Source organism: Spermophilus citellus, assembly GCF_964194105.1.
Source record: "Spermophilus citellus genome assembly, chromosome: 17".
Taxonomy (NCBI): domain Eukaryota; kingdom Metazoa; phylum Chordata; class Mammalia; order Rodentia; family Sciuridae; genus Spermophilus; species Spermophilus citellus.
This window is the reverse complement of record NC_138199.1, coordinates 10,113,398-10,130,823: the sequence shown is the minus strand read 5'-3', so window position 1 is coordinate 10,130,823 and position 17,426 is coordinate 10,113,398. Positions and strand designations below refer to the sequence as shown.

At 39.7% G+C, this 17,426-nt stretch overlaps 1 protein-coding gene across 2 annotated transcripts in view; it reads left to right on the top strand.

The window, feature by feature from the left end:
- DNAH9 (dynein axonemal heavy chain 9) overlaps nucleotides 1-17,426 on the top strand; it is a gene marked incomplete at both ends in the record, with an annotated part of 338,928 nt that overhangs the window by 283,688 nt on the left and 37,814 nt on the right. For both annotated transcript variants that reach the window (XM_081272229.1, XM_081272228.1), the window contains 2 exons: nucleotides 2,391-2,584; nucleotides 5,052-5,200. In XM_081272229.1, the coding sequence (XP_081128355.1) occupies nucleotides 2,391-2,584; nucleotides 5,052-5,200 (343 nt within the window). The remainder of the gene's footprint in view (nucleotides 1-2,390; nucleotides 2,585-5,051; nucleotides 5,201-17,426) is intronic.

The window sequence follows — 17,426 nt, the reverse complement described above, 5'->3', positions numbered from 1 at the left end:
GATGCTGGGGGGTAATTGGCCTGCAGAAGGGTTAATGATGATGTAAGCTGGGGAGAGGAGGTGAGTGGCTATCTGGAAGAAGATGAAAGTTGGTTCCCCAGCACAGACAGAAATAATTACAGCAGATGCAGCTTTTCTCAGTCCATCAAGAGCCCTCCTGCTGGCCACCCAGATGTCAAACTTTATTAATTGAGCACTCTCGATAAGTGCCAGGCCGTGCCTTAGAAAGTTCTTGCCCACCGGGAACTCACAATCTTGTGGGAGTAACAGATAATTGCAATTCAATAGCTATCCAGGAAGGACCAGGGAGGACTTTATAGTTTTCAAAACTTTGCATCTACTTGAGAGTAAGAGAAGCGGCAGGTGATTACTTGGCCTCATTTTCCAGATGAAAAATCCAAAACTCATGAAGGTATAAAACTAGTCTCCAAGTCCCATGGCTCATCACCAGAAATCTTGTCTATCTGAGATTCCTCCACTGTCTCATTCACTGCTTCTCAGCATGAATGAAGATGTGGTCTTCCCTGCTGTAAGTGGTCAGCATGAAATTGGGAAGTCACAGAGTACCTGTGAAAGGATCTATGTTCATCCCCCTGGAGGAAAAGAATAGGCAAGTCCAGGTCAAGTGGATGGGTCCTTGTGCAGCTTCACCTTGCCCTTCTCGCCAGGTTCTTATCCTGCAACCACACTGTTTTCTGCCATGCCCTACCTTCCAGACTGGCTCTTATTGATCCTTCTCATAAAATGCCCTTCCCTTCCATCTCTACCTGACAGAACTCTATACATCTCCCAAGACCATACTCATCTCCTTCCTCCTCAATTTAGGCCTGTAAGCTCCTTGAAAGTCCAGGTCTTTTTGTTCAATATTGTGATTCCAAGTCCCTAGGAAGTAGTAGGCATGCAATAAATGTTAAAAGAATGATGAATGAGTCAATGAATGAAGGGATTCAAATAACAAGAATGTATTGGGTTTTTTACAAAATTCACGGCACTGTCATAGCTGCTTTAAACATGCGGTCTAGCTTTGGAGAAATCAAACACATCAACAGAGTTGAACAATGATGGAGGGACTGCAGGTCAGTAAGTGTCTAGGCTAGTGGTGTTGGTGGGCACTCTGGATAAACAGGATAGACACTCATCCATCCAAAATGTAGTTCCTGTGTCAAGACTGATGAAGACGCACACATACCAAAAGGGTATGTAAAAGTTGATTATTCCAATAATGTGGTATACATGGTATGCAAAAGCAAGGGTGATCCCAAGCATTCTAAAAATGGCTTGAGAGAGCCAGGAAAAGAAACTACCTTGGGTACTTATGGTAGTTAGGGGGTGAGTCCGGAGCGGCTGCTCCTGGGCACAGGCAGGGGCTTACCTGGTACAACATCCCTCCTGCATCTAAGGAGGAAATGCCCAGGCTTAGTGATCAGCTTGCCCAGATGTGAGCAGAAGAGGAAGAAGGAGGGATATGGCTTAAATGTTATCAGCAACCAAACATCTGAAACTGATTGAAGGTTTAGTAAAGTTTCCAACTCTGTGAGTAGCTCTATGTGCTCCACCCCAGGGGAAGGACTACATGTTCTACGTTATAGAGTCTATGCCCGGGGAAAGTCGCTGACTTTGAACTGGCCCTTGACAACTCAGAGAACCTTAATAAATAGAAAGCATGACCAGCACAAGAAAAGCAAGGAGTAAAATTTAGTGGAGAAGACCACTTGCACGTGGTAGAAGTAGTGCAAACAAGGAATTGGGTGGGGAACGAGTCAGGCATACTTCCAGGTAGGAGACTGGTAAGCTGAGACAAGGTAGAAGAACACAGCAGCATACCTGGTAAACTGGATGGATTGGGGGGAAGAAATACATGAAAAGATTTCATTACTTAGCTATGTCCAAATAGACTTTAATCCATACAGAAATAGACAACTCATGGAAATTTTAATAGTTGGCATTAATACAAAGTCAATGAGATATTTTGAGAGATGAATTGACAGGATTTGGTGGCAGAGTGAGTGTGCAGATGGAAAGAAGAAGCCTCTGACTTAGGTGTCCATGTACCACAACCAGAATAATAATGGTACCCCTTTGTGCCCCTCTTTTCCATGTGATATCATGCAAGTGAGTATGGCTCAGTCTCTGCTGTCTACAGTCTCCTAAACTGGTCATTTGATAATTTTGCATATTACTGTGAGCAGTCTGCTGAGGGTGAACTGGTCAGAATCCTCCCTCTTCTTTGATTTCTTTTTTCCTGGAGGAAGATCCAAGACTCCAAACAGACTATACGTGAGACAGAGTTGTGTATATAATACCACTTTCCTTTCAACCTCCAACGCAACACAAATTACAGCTTTTTAGAGAAACTGCATTTTGGAGCAAGATTCTTTGCAATTTCCCAGGCCCTTTCATCAATGGAAGAATTCTCTAATCTGGATCGAGACATTGAAGGATCTGCCAAGAGCTGGAAGAAGTTTGTGGAGTCAGAATGTCCTGAGAAGGAGAAGTTCCCCCAGGAGTGGAAGAACAAGACAGCCCTTCAGCGCCTCTGCATGATGAGGGCCATGCGGCCTGACCGGATGACCTACGCCATGAGGTAGAGAACATGGGATGGTGGGAGGCCTGGGACAGGCACTCCAAAAGACAGTCTCAGGACGGCAAGGCTAAAGTGTTATCCAGCTTTTCACTGCTATGATCAAATTATCTGACAAGAACGATTTTAGAGGAAGAAAATTTATGTTGGTTCACAGTTTCTGATGTTCAGTCTATGGTTGGCTGACTCCATTGCTCTAGGCCAGAGACAGACATCATGGCGGAAGGGCATGGAAAAGAAAATCTGCTCAGGTCATGGCAGCCAGGAAGAAGAGGGGTGGGGCAGAGGGGCCAGGAACAGATATAGTCCGGGCCATGTCCCCAGTGACCTATTTCTCCCAGTCACACCTCAGCTGCCTACAGTTACCACCCAGCAATCTATTCAAATTATTAATCCATCAAGCAGACTAATCTACTAATGAGGTTACAGAGCCCATCATCTAGTCATTTCACCTCTGAACATCCCTGCATTGCCTAACACATGAGCTTTGAGGAGGGGGATATTAATAATATAAACCATAGTGGTTGAGCATCAAGGCCATGTGTGTACGGTAATAAGATCCTTTTTATCAACAACCAAAATTCCAAAAGACAGAGAGTTCACCCTTAGCAAGAAAAACATCTCTTTCATCACATGTTTTTTTTTTTGAAATGGAAAGAAAGATGGTTATAGCTTTAAGTAATGTAATAAATGAATGGCAGAAAATTGAGGATGATTTTTATCTGCTGGCTTCTAATTTCTCTGAAGAGTTGGAAGACCATCAGTTGAATTTGTGTGAAAGGGAGAGGGGCAAGGTTGAATATTTGAAGAGAGTGAAGAATGTTGGAAAACAGATCTGTGAAAAATGGGAGAGAAGGCTGACCAGGGAGCTCCAAGTAGCGTCGAAGGGCCTGGTTACTGGATAAGATCTTGCACTTGTAGTGACACCTGTGTTCACCATTGGATAATTTTCTCCAGAATCCCAGGATTCGGAGCTACATTGATCCAGAGCTCAGATCATCTCAAATTGGTGTGTTGAAATAAGAATTAGGCAAGGAAGGTAAGGATGTTGGCAAGAAAATGACTAGGAGTCATAGGCCATGTATTTTGCAGAGGCAGAAAGCAGATTAGTGGTTGCTGAGGATGAGGGCATGAGAATTGGAATCAATTATAAGGAATCTATAGTGTGATGAAAATCGAGTTCAAACACTAGATTATGGTGAAGATTGTGCAACTTGATAAATTTTACTTTAAAAACATTGAAAAATATACTTAAAAATGAGTGAATTGTAGGGTATATTGATTATACATCAATGAAATTATTTTTTTTAAAAGAAATTATAGGTTACGGAGTCTGTTCTGGATAGGAAAATGAATAGATTAAGGCAGTATGGGGGAAAATACCAAAAGGCTAGGATACTGAAATTCCTGCATTTGTAATGGCACCAGGGCAAAGAATAGGTGAAGTAAAAGTGCATTACCAAAAGAACTATAAGGATAGACGGTGTTAGTCAGAAAAAGGGATAGCTCCCTTTATGGCATCAGACATAAGAGAAGTTTCCAAGTAATGCCATGGATGAAGGTGTAGCCGTGGAATTAGGTAGCTGAAGAGGGGAGGAAATGAAAGATTACTCAAATTGAGATCACTTAGAGGATAGAGGATTGTCCACATGGATATTGATGTTACCCAGTTAAGAGGAGAGGAAGTCCATAAGCCTAAGGCTCAAGTGTTCAGTGAATGAGAAGAGTGGCCAAATGAGGCAATAGATGACAATGATGTGCATGGATAGTGGTGAGATAGGGAAAATGAGCCTCATTGGAACCACGATAATGGGAAGGTAATGGTTTAAAAATAGCATTGGACAGTGAGCAGAACCCTGGTCACTGAGAATCCTCAGGTGCAGGAGTATGAGCCCAGTTGAGAAGGCTGCATGAAGAAGTAATGTCCTCAGGGGGGATAGTAGAAGTCTCAGTGAAGGTCAGGAGTTTGGCCAGATAGTCATAAAACATTTGCAGCTGTGAGGATTTATTTAGCACAAAATGGGCCACTTTAGAAGGGAAGCATTGTTAAATGGAGTGAGAGGAAAGAGAACGGAGAATGACAAAAGATGAGAGCAAAGAAAGAATCTGATAGAGCTTTAAATCTTGGGCAGGAACAGGACATAGCATGGATCTAGAGAATGGTGGTCTAGCTGCTGAAAGTATTCAGAAGGCATTGGTCCTAATCAAACCTATGGATGGAGAGGGCGCCAGGCAGGAGTTGGCAGTGACCTAGTTGGACAGTAGTACACAAGGAGCTCTGATCTAGATGAGCTGTCCTACAACCAGCAGCACACTTTGTAAGTGTTGACAAGTTGTGGACTTGTAGCCAGTCCTAGCTCTATAGCTACCTAATCCACGATCTTGGGCATATTCTTTCTTTTCTAGAGGCTTCCATTTCTCAAATGTTATTATTTTCGGACTATATGTGTATATACTTTCTTTCTGGCAGAGATTTTGTTGAGGAGAAGTTAGGAAGCAAATACGTAATGGGAAGAGCACTAGATTTTGCAACTTCCTTTGAAGAATCAGGACCAGCCACTCCAATGTTTTTTATCCTGTCCCCAGGGGTGGACCCACTGAAAGATGTGGAAAATCAAGGTAAGGAAAACCTCCTCTTGGAACCAACGTTGCACTAGCCCCCTTTACTCTTGGGTCTGTGGGTTCTCTTTTCCAGATTCAAGGTTCACGATGCAATACTCTCCATTTGCAAACGGTAGAGAATCAAGGTCATGGCTGAAGCAAAACCAAAGAACGTCATCAGAGAGAGAGGCCCACTCTGTGCTGTGTAGGGTCCAATTTCACTGGGCCCTCCCAGACAGTCCAAGATAATTCCTGAATCTCAAAATCCTTAATTTACTCACATGTGTAGAGTTCTTTTTGCTATGTGAAGTGTGGGTGCCAGAGATGAGCAAATGGACATATTCAGGGGCCTGTTCCTCTGCCTACCTATTCCTTTTACACTCTACATTATTGAACCAAACTCAATTACTTTTCATTCTCCAAAATATGCTGTTTCCCCTCCTACATTCTCTTCCCTAGCCTAGGTCTAATTATCCTGCTGGGTTGACTTTAACATCATCACCTCCAAGAACTCCTATTTGATTCCTGAGGTTGTAGGCTCCCCTCCCATGTATTTCTAGAGCACCCTATCTCTATGAATGCCACATTGTCATTGCCTGGTGAGTTCTGTCTCTCTGAGTGAGCACTCCTTGGGTATTATTTTCAACCTTGGTATCTCTAGTTCTTAGTATTGTGTTTTTTATGTCATGGGTGTAATCCCTGCCCCACCCCCCAACACACACACTCATCCATAGTACCTGTAGGGAATCGGTTCCAGGACCCCCAACAGATACCTAAACCATGGATGCTCAAGTCCTTTATATAATATGATGTAGTACTTGCATGCATACGACCATGCACCTTCTCCCATATACTTTCAATGACCTCTAGATGAGGTCTTTTTTTTATATTTATTTTTTAGTTATAGGTGGACATAATATCTTTATTTTACTTTTATGTGGTGCTGAGGATGGAAGCCAGTGCCTCACGCCTGCTAGGGGACACTCTATCTCTGAGCCACAGCCTCAGCCCTCTAGATGACTTATAATACCCAATGCTATGGAAATAGTTGTTACATTGTTTAGGGAACAACAAGAAAAATCTGTACATGTTTAGTGCAGACACAATTTTTTTTTAATATTCATTCATGGTTGGTTGAATCTGTGCAAGAAGAACCCAAGGATACCATGAGCCAATTATTTAAGAAGGAGTGAGCCAATGAATGACTAACACAAACTATAAAACTAGCAAAACTGTATTTTTTCAGAGTTAAATAAAGACCTGATGAGTTTTTATAAAACAAAAATGCAGACTATGTAATACAACTTCCTGAGTAGTCAGTCTTTTATTCATTGTGTAATGAAAGGAAAATACAGCACATGCCTTGGGAGATAAAACTACCCTGGTCCTAAAGAGTGGATGAGTTGTATAATTGAAAGAAGGAATTACTATTCCTTATTCACTAACTAAATATGGACTTTCACAGTTTCTTAAAAAGAATCAAGTAACACCTGCTCACAGTATTTTTAAAGAATGAATAATAAAGTTGAATTTCAAAAAAACAAAAACAGCTCCGGCCTTCCCCATACCAAGTCCTTTCTTCCAGGCACTGTTTTTGACCATTTCTAAGTTTAGCCCTCCTGAGTTACTTTTCTGTTTCATACTAGTGATCGTTTGTCGCCATTTCTAAATTTAATCAGTTTTAGAGACCCATTTATTCCATGAGATGAGAAGTAGGAATCTAGCTCCCACTGTTATCTGAGACTCCATGTGTCTGTTGGCATCCATGTGTCACACAGTAGATACACAGACCACACTGTCTTTTTTAAGCTATTTTTTTTATTTTTTGTTTATATTTTTATTAGAGCTTTATGGGTTTCTTAATTTTTTATTTTATTTCATTTTATTTTATTTTTGCTTTGTTTTCTGCTTTCTTGATGCAATGACATTAATGACCTTGTGGATAGGGAGAGAGACTGCCCCTCTCAAAGCTCCCAGGTTGGTCTTCCAGATAGGAAAGGGGTCACCTGAGAGCACACTTCTCCTGTGCAAACTAAACAGTCTAGACGTCCACCCATCTCCTTGGTGAGCTCTCACACACCAAGTCCAGTATTCCTCCTGCCCTAAGTCAACCCACAGTCAGGTACCAGACAAATAGGGATAGTCCAGATGCCCCAATGCTCACCAGAAATAATCATATTAACCAGTCCTGATCTACTTACCCTGCCCTGCCTCGTGTTCCCTATGAAAACCTTGAAAAAGGCTCTGACTTGGATTTCCCCTTGCTCCCTTTGCCTCCTGACCAAACCTAGTACTTCCCAATTTGGCCCTGCATGGTATAATGTGTCTCTTTCAGGAAATGTGATTTAAAAAAAAAATACCCTTCAGTGGTATTAGCCTCCCCTTGTCCCCTTATCTTCATAAATTAAAATCCCACAGATACAAATGAGATATACTACTACTCACCAAGACTCTATCTGTTCTCCCAAATTTTTCAACAGGTTTTGCTGAGATATAATTCATAAGCCATACAATTCACCCATTTAAAGTGTATAATTCAGCCAGCGATGGTGGTGCACCCTGGTATTCCCAACTACTAGGAAGGCTGAGGCAGGAGGATCACAAGTCCAAGGCTAGCCTGAGCAATACAGCAAGAACCCCACAACATAAATAAATAAATAAAGTATGCAATTCCAAATATTTTAGTATATTCACAAAACTATGCAACATTCTAAATTTGGAAAAAAATATTATTTTCCCCCAAATAAATGCTATATATGCTGGCAATCACTCCCTATTGAATCCCACCATCTCCCTAGACCTAGTCAACCATCAATTTACTTTCTGTGTCTAATATATGCCTATTCTGGACATTTCATATACATGGAATCATACAATAAATGCTTCTCCTATGACTAGCTTCTTTCATCTCACAAAAGTTTTTCAAGGTCAAAACATGTATCAGAACTTTCTTCATGTGGCTGGATAATCTTCCATTATATGGCTATACTACATCTTATTTATGCATTCATCTGTTGATGGGCATTTGGGCTGTTTCATCTTTTCATTATCATGAATGATGTTGCTGTGACCATCCACATACAACTTTGTGTGTGCACAAGTGTTTTCAATTATAATAAAAGCATTAAAAATATTTTCAATTCTCCTGGGCATATACCTAGGAGTAGAACTGCTGCATCATATGGTAACTTTATGTTTTAACTTTTTAGGAACTTCAAAACTGTTTTCCAAAACAGCAGTACAATTTTATATGCCCACCAGTGATAATGTGAATCCAGTTTCTCCACAGCTTCAACACTTGTTATTGTTCATCTTTTACCTACCATAGTGGGTATGAAGGGTATAGCTCCTTATAGTTTGGATTTGCATTTCCCAAATGGTGTTGAGCATCTTTTCATGTGCTTATTGGACATTTATATATCTTCTTTAGAGAAATATCTATCCAAATCCTTAGTCCATCTTTAGAATTTTGGTTATTTGTCTTTCTATTGTTGAGTAGTAGAGTTCTTTATATATTCTGAATCAAAGGTCTTTATCATACATAAGATTTGCAAATATTTTCTCCCATTCTATGGAGCTTTATTTTACTTGTTTAAGCACAAAATTTTTAATTTTGTTGAAATCCAGTTTATTTCCTTCTTTGAACAATTGTGCTTTGGTATTATTGCATTTTAAAAACTATTGCCCAACCCAAAGTCACAAAGATTTGTTCTCCCATGTTTTCTTCTAAGAGATTTATATTTAGGTCTATGATTCATTTCAAGTTAATGTTTGCATATGGTGTAAGGAAGAGGTCCAGCTTTGCCCTATGGCATGCGTATATCCAGTTGTCCCCTGTGCCATTTACAGAAAAGACTACTTTTTCATGATTGAATTGTCCTAGAACTCTTAACAAAATTAAACTGACCATATATATAAAAACTTATTTCTGGACTTTTAATTCTATTCTCATGATCCATGTGTCACTTTGTAGTAAGTTTGAAATCAAGAAGTATGAGTCCTTCAGCTTTGTTCTTTATTTCAAGATTATTTGGGCAGCGTGAGGTCTCTCATATTTCCATATAAATTGTAAAACTAGCTTTTCAGTTTCAGCAAAAATTAAATAAAGAGAGAGCTCGGATTTTAATAGGGATTGTATTATGCACATAGGTCAATTTGGGGAAAATTGTCACCTTAACAATACTTAAGGTTCTGATCCATGAACATGGAATGTCTTCTCATTTATTTAATTTTCTAATTCAGTTTTTATAACAATATTGTGTAGCCTTAAGTGCACAAGTCTTGCACTTCTTTTGTTAAAATTATTTCTAAGTTTCTTCTTTTTATTCCATTGTAAATGAAATGGTTTCCTCCACTTCAGTTTCACTGCTTGTAAAGTTTTATCCTAAAAAATTGCCAAACTTGTTTATTGGCCCTAGTATTATTATTAGTGGATTCTCTAGGATTTTCCAGATGCACTGTCATGTCACCTATAAGTACAGAGAGTTCTGCTATTTCTTTTTTCCATTCTGGAAAACTTTTTGTTTGATTGGTTGGTTGATTTTTGTTTTGTTTTGTTTTATTTTCCTGATTTCCCTGGCTAGAATTTCCTGTACAATGTTAAATAGGAGTGGCAAATTTGGATATTCTTGTCACTGATCTTAGAGGAAAAAATTTAGTCTTCACCATTAAGTCTGACGTTAGCTGTGTGGGTTCTTGGCAGAAGTCCTGTATTGGATTAGGGAAGTTGCCTTCAAGTTCTAGTTTGTTGAGTTTATTTCCTCATGTGGTGAAAAGGTGTTAAAAATTGTCAAATGCTTCTCCTGCAAGCATTTGATTACTGTACAGTGATAATATATCTTTTATTGATTCTATTAATTGGGCTGTTATAGTTTTGACCTGGAATGTCCCCCAAGGCTCATGAATTGAAGGTTTGTTCTCCTACTGGTGGTACTATTGGGAAGTAATAAAACTTTTGGAGGTGGGTCCTAGTTTAAAAAGGCAAATCACTGGGGACATGCCTTCAAAGGTATTATTTGTCCCCTGCCTCTCTCTGTGTCTCTGCTTCCTGAGTACCATTAGGTGAGCACCAAATGGTCTCTATCATGATGTTCTGCCTCACCAAATGGCCAAAATGATGTGGACAAGTGACCATGGATTGAAACCATGGGCCAAAATAAATCTTCCTTCCTCTCAATGATTTTCTCAGGTATTTTGTCACAGTGATAAACAGCTAACATAATAGTGTATTATATTCATTATTTTTTTTAAATTAAAGAAATTTAAATTCCTAGGATTCCAACTAGTCCTAGTGCGTAAATTTTCTTATATATTTCTGAACTCCATTTTCTAATCTTCTGTTGAAGATATATTTGGGGGGGGGGTGGAGTACTAAGGACTGACCCCAGGGGTACTTTACCACTAAACTATATCCTCAGCCCTTTTTATTTTTTTATTTTGAGCCAGGATCTCACCATATTGCTGAGGCTGACCTCAAACTTGGTGATCCTCCTGCCTTAGCCTCCTGAACTGCTGGGATTACAGATGTGTGCCAACATCCCCAGTGAAGATATTGACATGGAGATTCATAAGGGATATTGACCTATTTTTTCCTTTCCATGGGATGCCTTTGTCTGACTTTAGTATCAGAATAATCCTAGGAGTCTATATAGCAGAATGAGTTTGATAGTGTTCCCTTCCTTTTTTTTTTTTTTTTGTCTTAAAAGATTTTGTGAAAGATTGGCATCAGCTTTTTGTCACTACAACAAAATACTTGAGGCAGTTAGCTTCATAAAGAAAAAAATGTTGATTTATCTCATAGTTTTGAAGGCTGAAATTCCAAATAGCACAGTGCGGGTTCTGGCAAAGGCCTGATGGTGGATGGCAGGGCCATATATCGGGAGAATCACAGAGAAAGAGAGGAAACAGAGAGGGAGGGCGGGACCGAACTTGTTGCTTATGTAACAGTTCTCTCAGAACTCAAGAAAAACACAAGATAATCCCTTTCTTGGGCCATACCCTCAATGACACAAGAATCCCCACTAGTCCACACCTCTTAAAGACTCCACAGCATATCCTAATACCACCAAGGGACTAAGCCCCCAATCACAGGGACCCTGGGAAGATACCCAAAATATATCCAAATCCGAGCATAAGTATTAATTTTTATGAATTCAGTGGTTAAGCCATCTGGTCCTGAGCTTTTCTGAAGTTTTTAAATTACTAGTTCAATCTCTTTTCCAGTTATGTGTCTATTCAGATTTCCTATTTCACCTTGATCGAGTTTCAGTAATTTCCTCCTTTCTAGAACTTTGTTCATTTCATCTAAGTTACACAATTTATTGGTAAACACCTCCCAAATTGAGATTTCTATATTAAAGTGTTTAATTCCTCTATTGAATATATTGTAACTTAAGTACTGTTAGTCAAAATTTTAATTTCTTGTGCCATGAATTTCAGCTAATTTCTCTCGACTTCCCTGTCTATGAGCTAAGGTTTCCATTTTCTAACTTGTGTTAGCTATGCCTTTATTTTTACGCAATCAAGAACAAATTCATATTCATTCTCCTGTTACCATGAATAATTTTATGCATATCTGGTCTAAGGGTTAATTTTTAAATTTTAAAACCAATAAACAGCACATGTGTCCTAATGAATACAAACATATTACCTGCTACAGAGGCAAGTAATGTCTAGAATCACATCCTCTTTTTTTTGATTCCATAGCATAATCTCTAGGTATCTTCAAAAAAGAATGTTCCTAGTGTAGAGGTTTAAAATCATGTAAAATTTCAGTTTGCTTCATATGTAAATGATAATCTTCTTTGATAGCTTCTAGTTTTTTTCCCCCCCTGGAATTGCAAATTGCCTTTTATTTTCTTGGGGGGAAAAAAGTTCCATTTACCATTTACACTGACTTCTTATTCATTCTATACATTGAAAGGAATCCATTTTATTCTTGAACATACTCTTCCTAGAGCCCATTGACAAGCCTATAATAATATTGATAAGCTATATTTCAGTCTCCTACAAAGTTGACATCCTGGGACTTATTTTCTTGGTATTCAGTATTAGTTCTACTGTCTTTATATCCCACATATTTTATTTCCTATTTTCCATCTCATCAGACAAGAATCATAAGAAGTAAAATTTCCAAATTCTTGTGTATCTAAAAATGCTTCCATTTAGCCTAAATAATTGTTTGATAGTTTTTTTTATTGGTTGTTCAAAACATTACAAAGCTCTTGACATATCATATTTCATACATTAGATTCAAGTGGGTTATGAACTCCCATTTTTACCCCAAATACAGATTGCAGAATCACATCGGTTACACATCCACATTTTTACATAATGCAATATTAGTAACTGTTCTATTCTGCTACCTTTCCTATCCTCTACTATCCCCCCTCCCCTCCCCTCCCATCTTTAGCCCAAATAATTGTTTGATGGTTTTTCGAGTTCCAAATGATTTCTACTCAGAACTTTGGATGGGTGACTCTGTTGTCTTCTAAAAGCCAATTTGTTCATGAGTGGTCATTTTCCAGTAGAATGATATTCTCTTGTTTTTTGGTTAGTGACCCATTTTTATTCCCTGGAAACTTTGGAATCATCTCTCTACCTCGTGTCCTGAAATTTCACGAGTGTCTGGGTATGGATCCTTTCCATTTATCCACTCAACTCTTGGCATGTCATTTTAGTTCCAGAAATTTTACTCTATTATTTTGGTAAATGCCACCATTATTCACCAAGTTGTCAGTTAATCCTCTTAAACAAACTTCCTCCACTCTCACCACATTTTGTCCTATTGATTCAACCTACTAAAAGTGTCTCCAATCCATTCAATTGTTTCTATTTTCATTTAGATTCTAGTCTGAATCACCATGATCTCTCAACCTGGATTATCAGAATAGCCTCCTAACTCATCTCTGTTCTCCTGCCATCCTCTGAACCTTTCCACAAGAGTCATCCTGCTAAACCTCAAATCTGGTCATATCACTCTGTACTTAAAACTTTCCAGTGGAATCCCATTGTTCTAAAGGTTAAGTCCAGTATCATTAACATGATCTATGTGGCATTTACAGACTGTCCTTTCTGTCCAGCCTTAGGTCTTACCTTCCCCCATGCTCAATCTACGCCAGCCACCTGACTGTTTTAGATCCTCAGTCATACCCTGAGCCTTCCTGAACTAGGACATTTGCACAAATGGTTCCTTTTATCTGAAATATTCTCGACAGTCCAATGCCTATTCATCCTGCAAAGATCAGCCTCTCCTGACCTCCTCCCTGCAAGACGATTTGCTTCCCAATTATACATTCTTATAGCACTCTACATATTTGCACCAGGGCATTTAATACAATTCTAATTTAATCATTCTCGGATAATTTTACTTTACGCTTGCCTGCCTGCTTGTCACTAACATCTTTGAGGTCAGGGACCTTGACATCTTGCACATGGTCTCTTTACCAGAGCCTAATTGTGAAACTACCACAGATGTACTCAGTAAGTATTTGGGGAATGAATTAACAGATAAATGAAGGACTGTCATAAGAACTACGGTCATAGCTAAGTTATTCCTGACTCTCAATCTTGCAGAGTGTTCTGCATTCCTTCTGTCCACTGGAAGCTTTGCTCCTTTTATAGAGATAAACCTAGTTTCCTCATTTTTATTCAGTGTTTTTCCTCCTGGAGGCTTTTATATACTGTGTTTATGAGCAATTTCCTAGTGTTCCTAGCCAGTTGACCTCTAACTATTCCATCATGTAGTTTGAAGCTTTCTGTCAGTCAGGCAAACTGACCCCTCCCTAATCCATATTGCTTATTTGTCTCTGAATACATTATCTCCGGCTTGCCCTTGGCATAATCTCCATGCATATTTCTGGAAGCAGTATTGCTGTTCATCAGCCAGAGATTACTTAGACACCTGTGCCCCTCTCCCTCCTGCCCTCTTCATGGTATGATTTATTTTCTAATTCATCCATTTAGAACACATATTCTGGGGACACACGTTTCCCACATCCTGAATCTAATCAGCTTGCCCAATGAGTCTCTGTTCTCGGGCTTGGAATCCTCATGTTTGACACCAATGCTTTTCCCCAATCTCCCCTAGCCCCAGTGTATTAAATAAACTTACTGTGTTTTTGCTTTGTTTGTGCAGAGTCTGAAATATCAGACAGTCCATTGTATTCTCCCGTTTAGATTCTTGAAATGCTTGGCATCCTTTCCCATCTTTGAGCATTTGCGTTCTTACCTCTCTCGTTTCTCTAGTCCTTTGTCTTACTACAGCAGTCTTTAAGGTTGGGTAGAGGTCAAAAATCCCAAGAGTCAGATTTGTTCCTTTGTCTTCATTCCACTCCCCACCCCAAATCTTCATGTTCTGATGCACAGACGAAGCTGGGAGGCCCCCCCCCAAGCTCCTGAAGTTCATAGTCTCATCCTTGGTAAATCATCTCTACTTTTCTGGCCCTTTTGCACAACCCGGGTCTTCTCTGGGATTTTCTTTCCTAAACAATGGTGAGCGGGGAGGGGAGGAGAAGAAGGAAATTCCATCCACTTTTTTGGGGTCTTTGTTTTCAGGTGAAATCTACCCTCATCCACCCTCTCTGCTTTTTCTCCTTCATCCTCCAATTAATCCTTTAATAGGGCTTTAAGTTTTACTTTTATTCTCTCTCTCTTTCCTCATCACCTCCTTTCCAAAGGAACCAACACATGTTTTCACTTTTGTTTCATCTACTTTTTCCTTGTTTTCTCTCACCCAAGATGCCTTCCTACACACACCCCCCCCCCAGGTTACTGTAAGGATAAAAATGGAATCTCAGATGTGAGAAGACTTTGAAAAGTTGAAAGCCCAGTTAGCATTGTGCGGCATTGTAATGACGAGGATGCTTCGTCTGTTCTTTGAGGCAGCTCAGTGTGCTCCTTCCCTTGTATCTTCCTGTCACATCCTTTCAAAGCCGAGCTTCATCTTTGGCCCTCCCCTTGCTGCCCTTTTAAACAGGCATCTTCTCTGGTTTTCCATTCACTCATCTGTAACATGGTCCTGCTCCTTCCTCCTTTATCCAAGTATCTGGTTTTGACAAAGTGAATTCTGCCCTGTCTATTTTGTGATCAGAAAAAAAAAAAAAAAGCTATACATCCCATCTTTGGCTCCTGGTTGCTCCCTTTTTCTTTCTCCAGTGTTCTGGTCGGAATGATGAACTTGCTTCGATTCATGTAAGCCTGCTACCAAATGTGTTCAAAGAAGCAGATTTCATTGAGAATGTTTTGGCAGTCACATTATTGATTCCTTGCTCTGGGTTTCTTTTTCATTGCGCTTACCTGTGTTCTCATTTCTGTAAGAGGCAATTAAAAGTATATTGGGCTGGGGCAAGTACATTCTTTTCAGAGTGCCTTCAGGATGGAGGGAGTGTTGTTTTTGTATTAACAGAAACTCACTTGTTCTCCTGGCAAGGAGCAGATGAATGAGAAGAGAGATGAAGGTGGAAGATCTGAAAGGAGATGGGATTTGGATGATGGGGTTTGTAGAACAGAAAAGAGGAGGACAATAATTGGGGTTTAGATATGAGGTGTCCCCCAAAAGCACATGTATGAGACCATGCAATAAAGTTAAGAGGTGAAATGATTGGATTGTGAGAGCCTTAACCTAATCAGTTCGTTAACCCACTGATAGGGATTAACTGGGTGATAACTGAAGGCAGGTTGGTTGTGGATGGAGGAGGTGAGTCATTAGGGCATTTCTGATATATACTTTGCCCCTGGTGAGGGGATCTCTCTCTCTCTCTCTCTCTCTCTCTCTCTCTCTCTCTCTCTCTCTCTCTCTCTCTCTCTGGCTTCCTGATTGTCATGTCCTGAACTGCTCTCCTCTGTCATATCCTTTTGCCATCATCTTCTGCCTTACCTTGGGCACAGAGCAGTGGAGTTGGCCATCTCCAAAACCATGAGCCCCAAATAAACTTTTCTTCCTCTAAAATTGTTCTTATCAGTGAATAAGCTGATCAAAACAACACCATACAGATCGAATGGCAGAAATTAAAGGAATTTCTACCAAATGGCATGAATTGGGAAGTAAAGACTTAAGCAAATTGCTGAGAATAAGAAGGACGGGGTCTATTAGGAGGCTTAAAATCAGATCAGCATAGTGACATAGTTGACTTCTGGACACACGGAAAAAGTACCCAGTAGATCCAAGGTTAAGAATCATGAGCTTGTCAGGGCTGGGATTGTAGCTCAGTGGTAGAGCTCTCATCTAGCATGTGTGAGGCCCTGGGTTCGATCCTCAGCACCACATAAAAATAAATAAACAAAATTAAGGTATTGTGTCCAACTACTTCTAAAAAATAAATAGTAAAAAAAAAAGAATCATGAGCTTGTTGTGGCACCAATTTGCTACCTGTATTACTCTTCTCTTTCATTGATGTTTGGGTTCATTCAGAGTCAAGGTTTTATAAAAATTCCATAATGAAAAAGTGGAAGGGGGCAGTGGAATTGAGGATTTTATAATATCATGATTCAAATGAAGGATTATTTAGTTCATATTAATATAAGACAAAATGGCAAATGTGAAGTTAAAAAAAAAATAGATGAGCCAGGCACAGTGGTGCATGCCTATGGTCTCTGCACCTCGGGAGGCTAACTCAGGAAGATTGCTTGAGCCCAGGAATTCAAGACCAGCCTGAGCAATATAGCAAGACCCTGTCTCAGGAAAAAATAAATTAAAAAGGAGCTAGTAAGCTATCAGATTGGACATTTCATGGACGTAGAAGACCAGGTGGTAAGGAAAAAAGACAGTGAACAATCTGGAAAATAGGATGTAATAGTGATCCGTGGATATGAAAGAATTTCAGCCATCTGACAGTTCTAAGTAATGATCAAGACCTGGGTGCAGCCATTGGATGTGAGTAACAGAAATGGAGTGGAACTAAATTTTGTGACGATGAAGAAATAAGGAAGCATGAGGCTGGACGTTGGCCAAGTCATCCCCAATGACATTGAAGTTTACCAGGATAATTGACGCAAAAAGCTTCAATTAACCAAGCACAAATGCTTCTCATAAAAATAAGTCTCACTAAAAATTGGTCCGAGAATATGAAAGTTAGTAGCTAATCTAGCCAGGTAGCCTTTGCTTTAAAGGGAGAAGGGTTTTTATATGAGGGTGGAGAAGAAATAGCCCACAAGGAGCAAGAGACTACTAGAAAAGTGTTTGCATTCCCATAGAGATATGGAGCTAGAGAAGGGGGCCATAGGAGTCACAATGTTCCCCCAAATC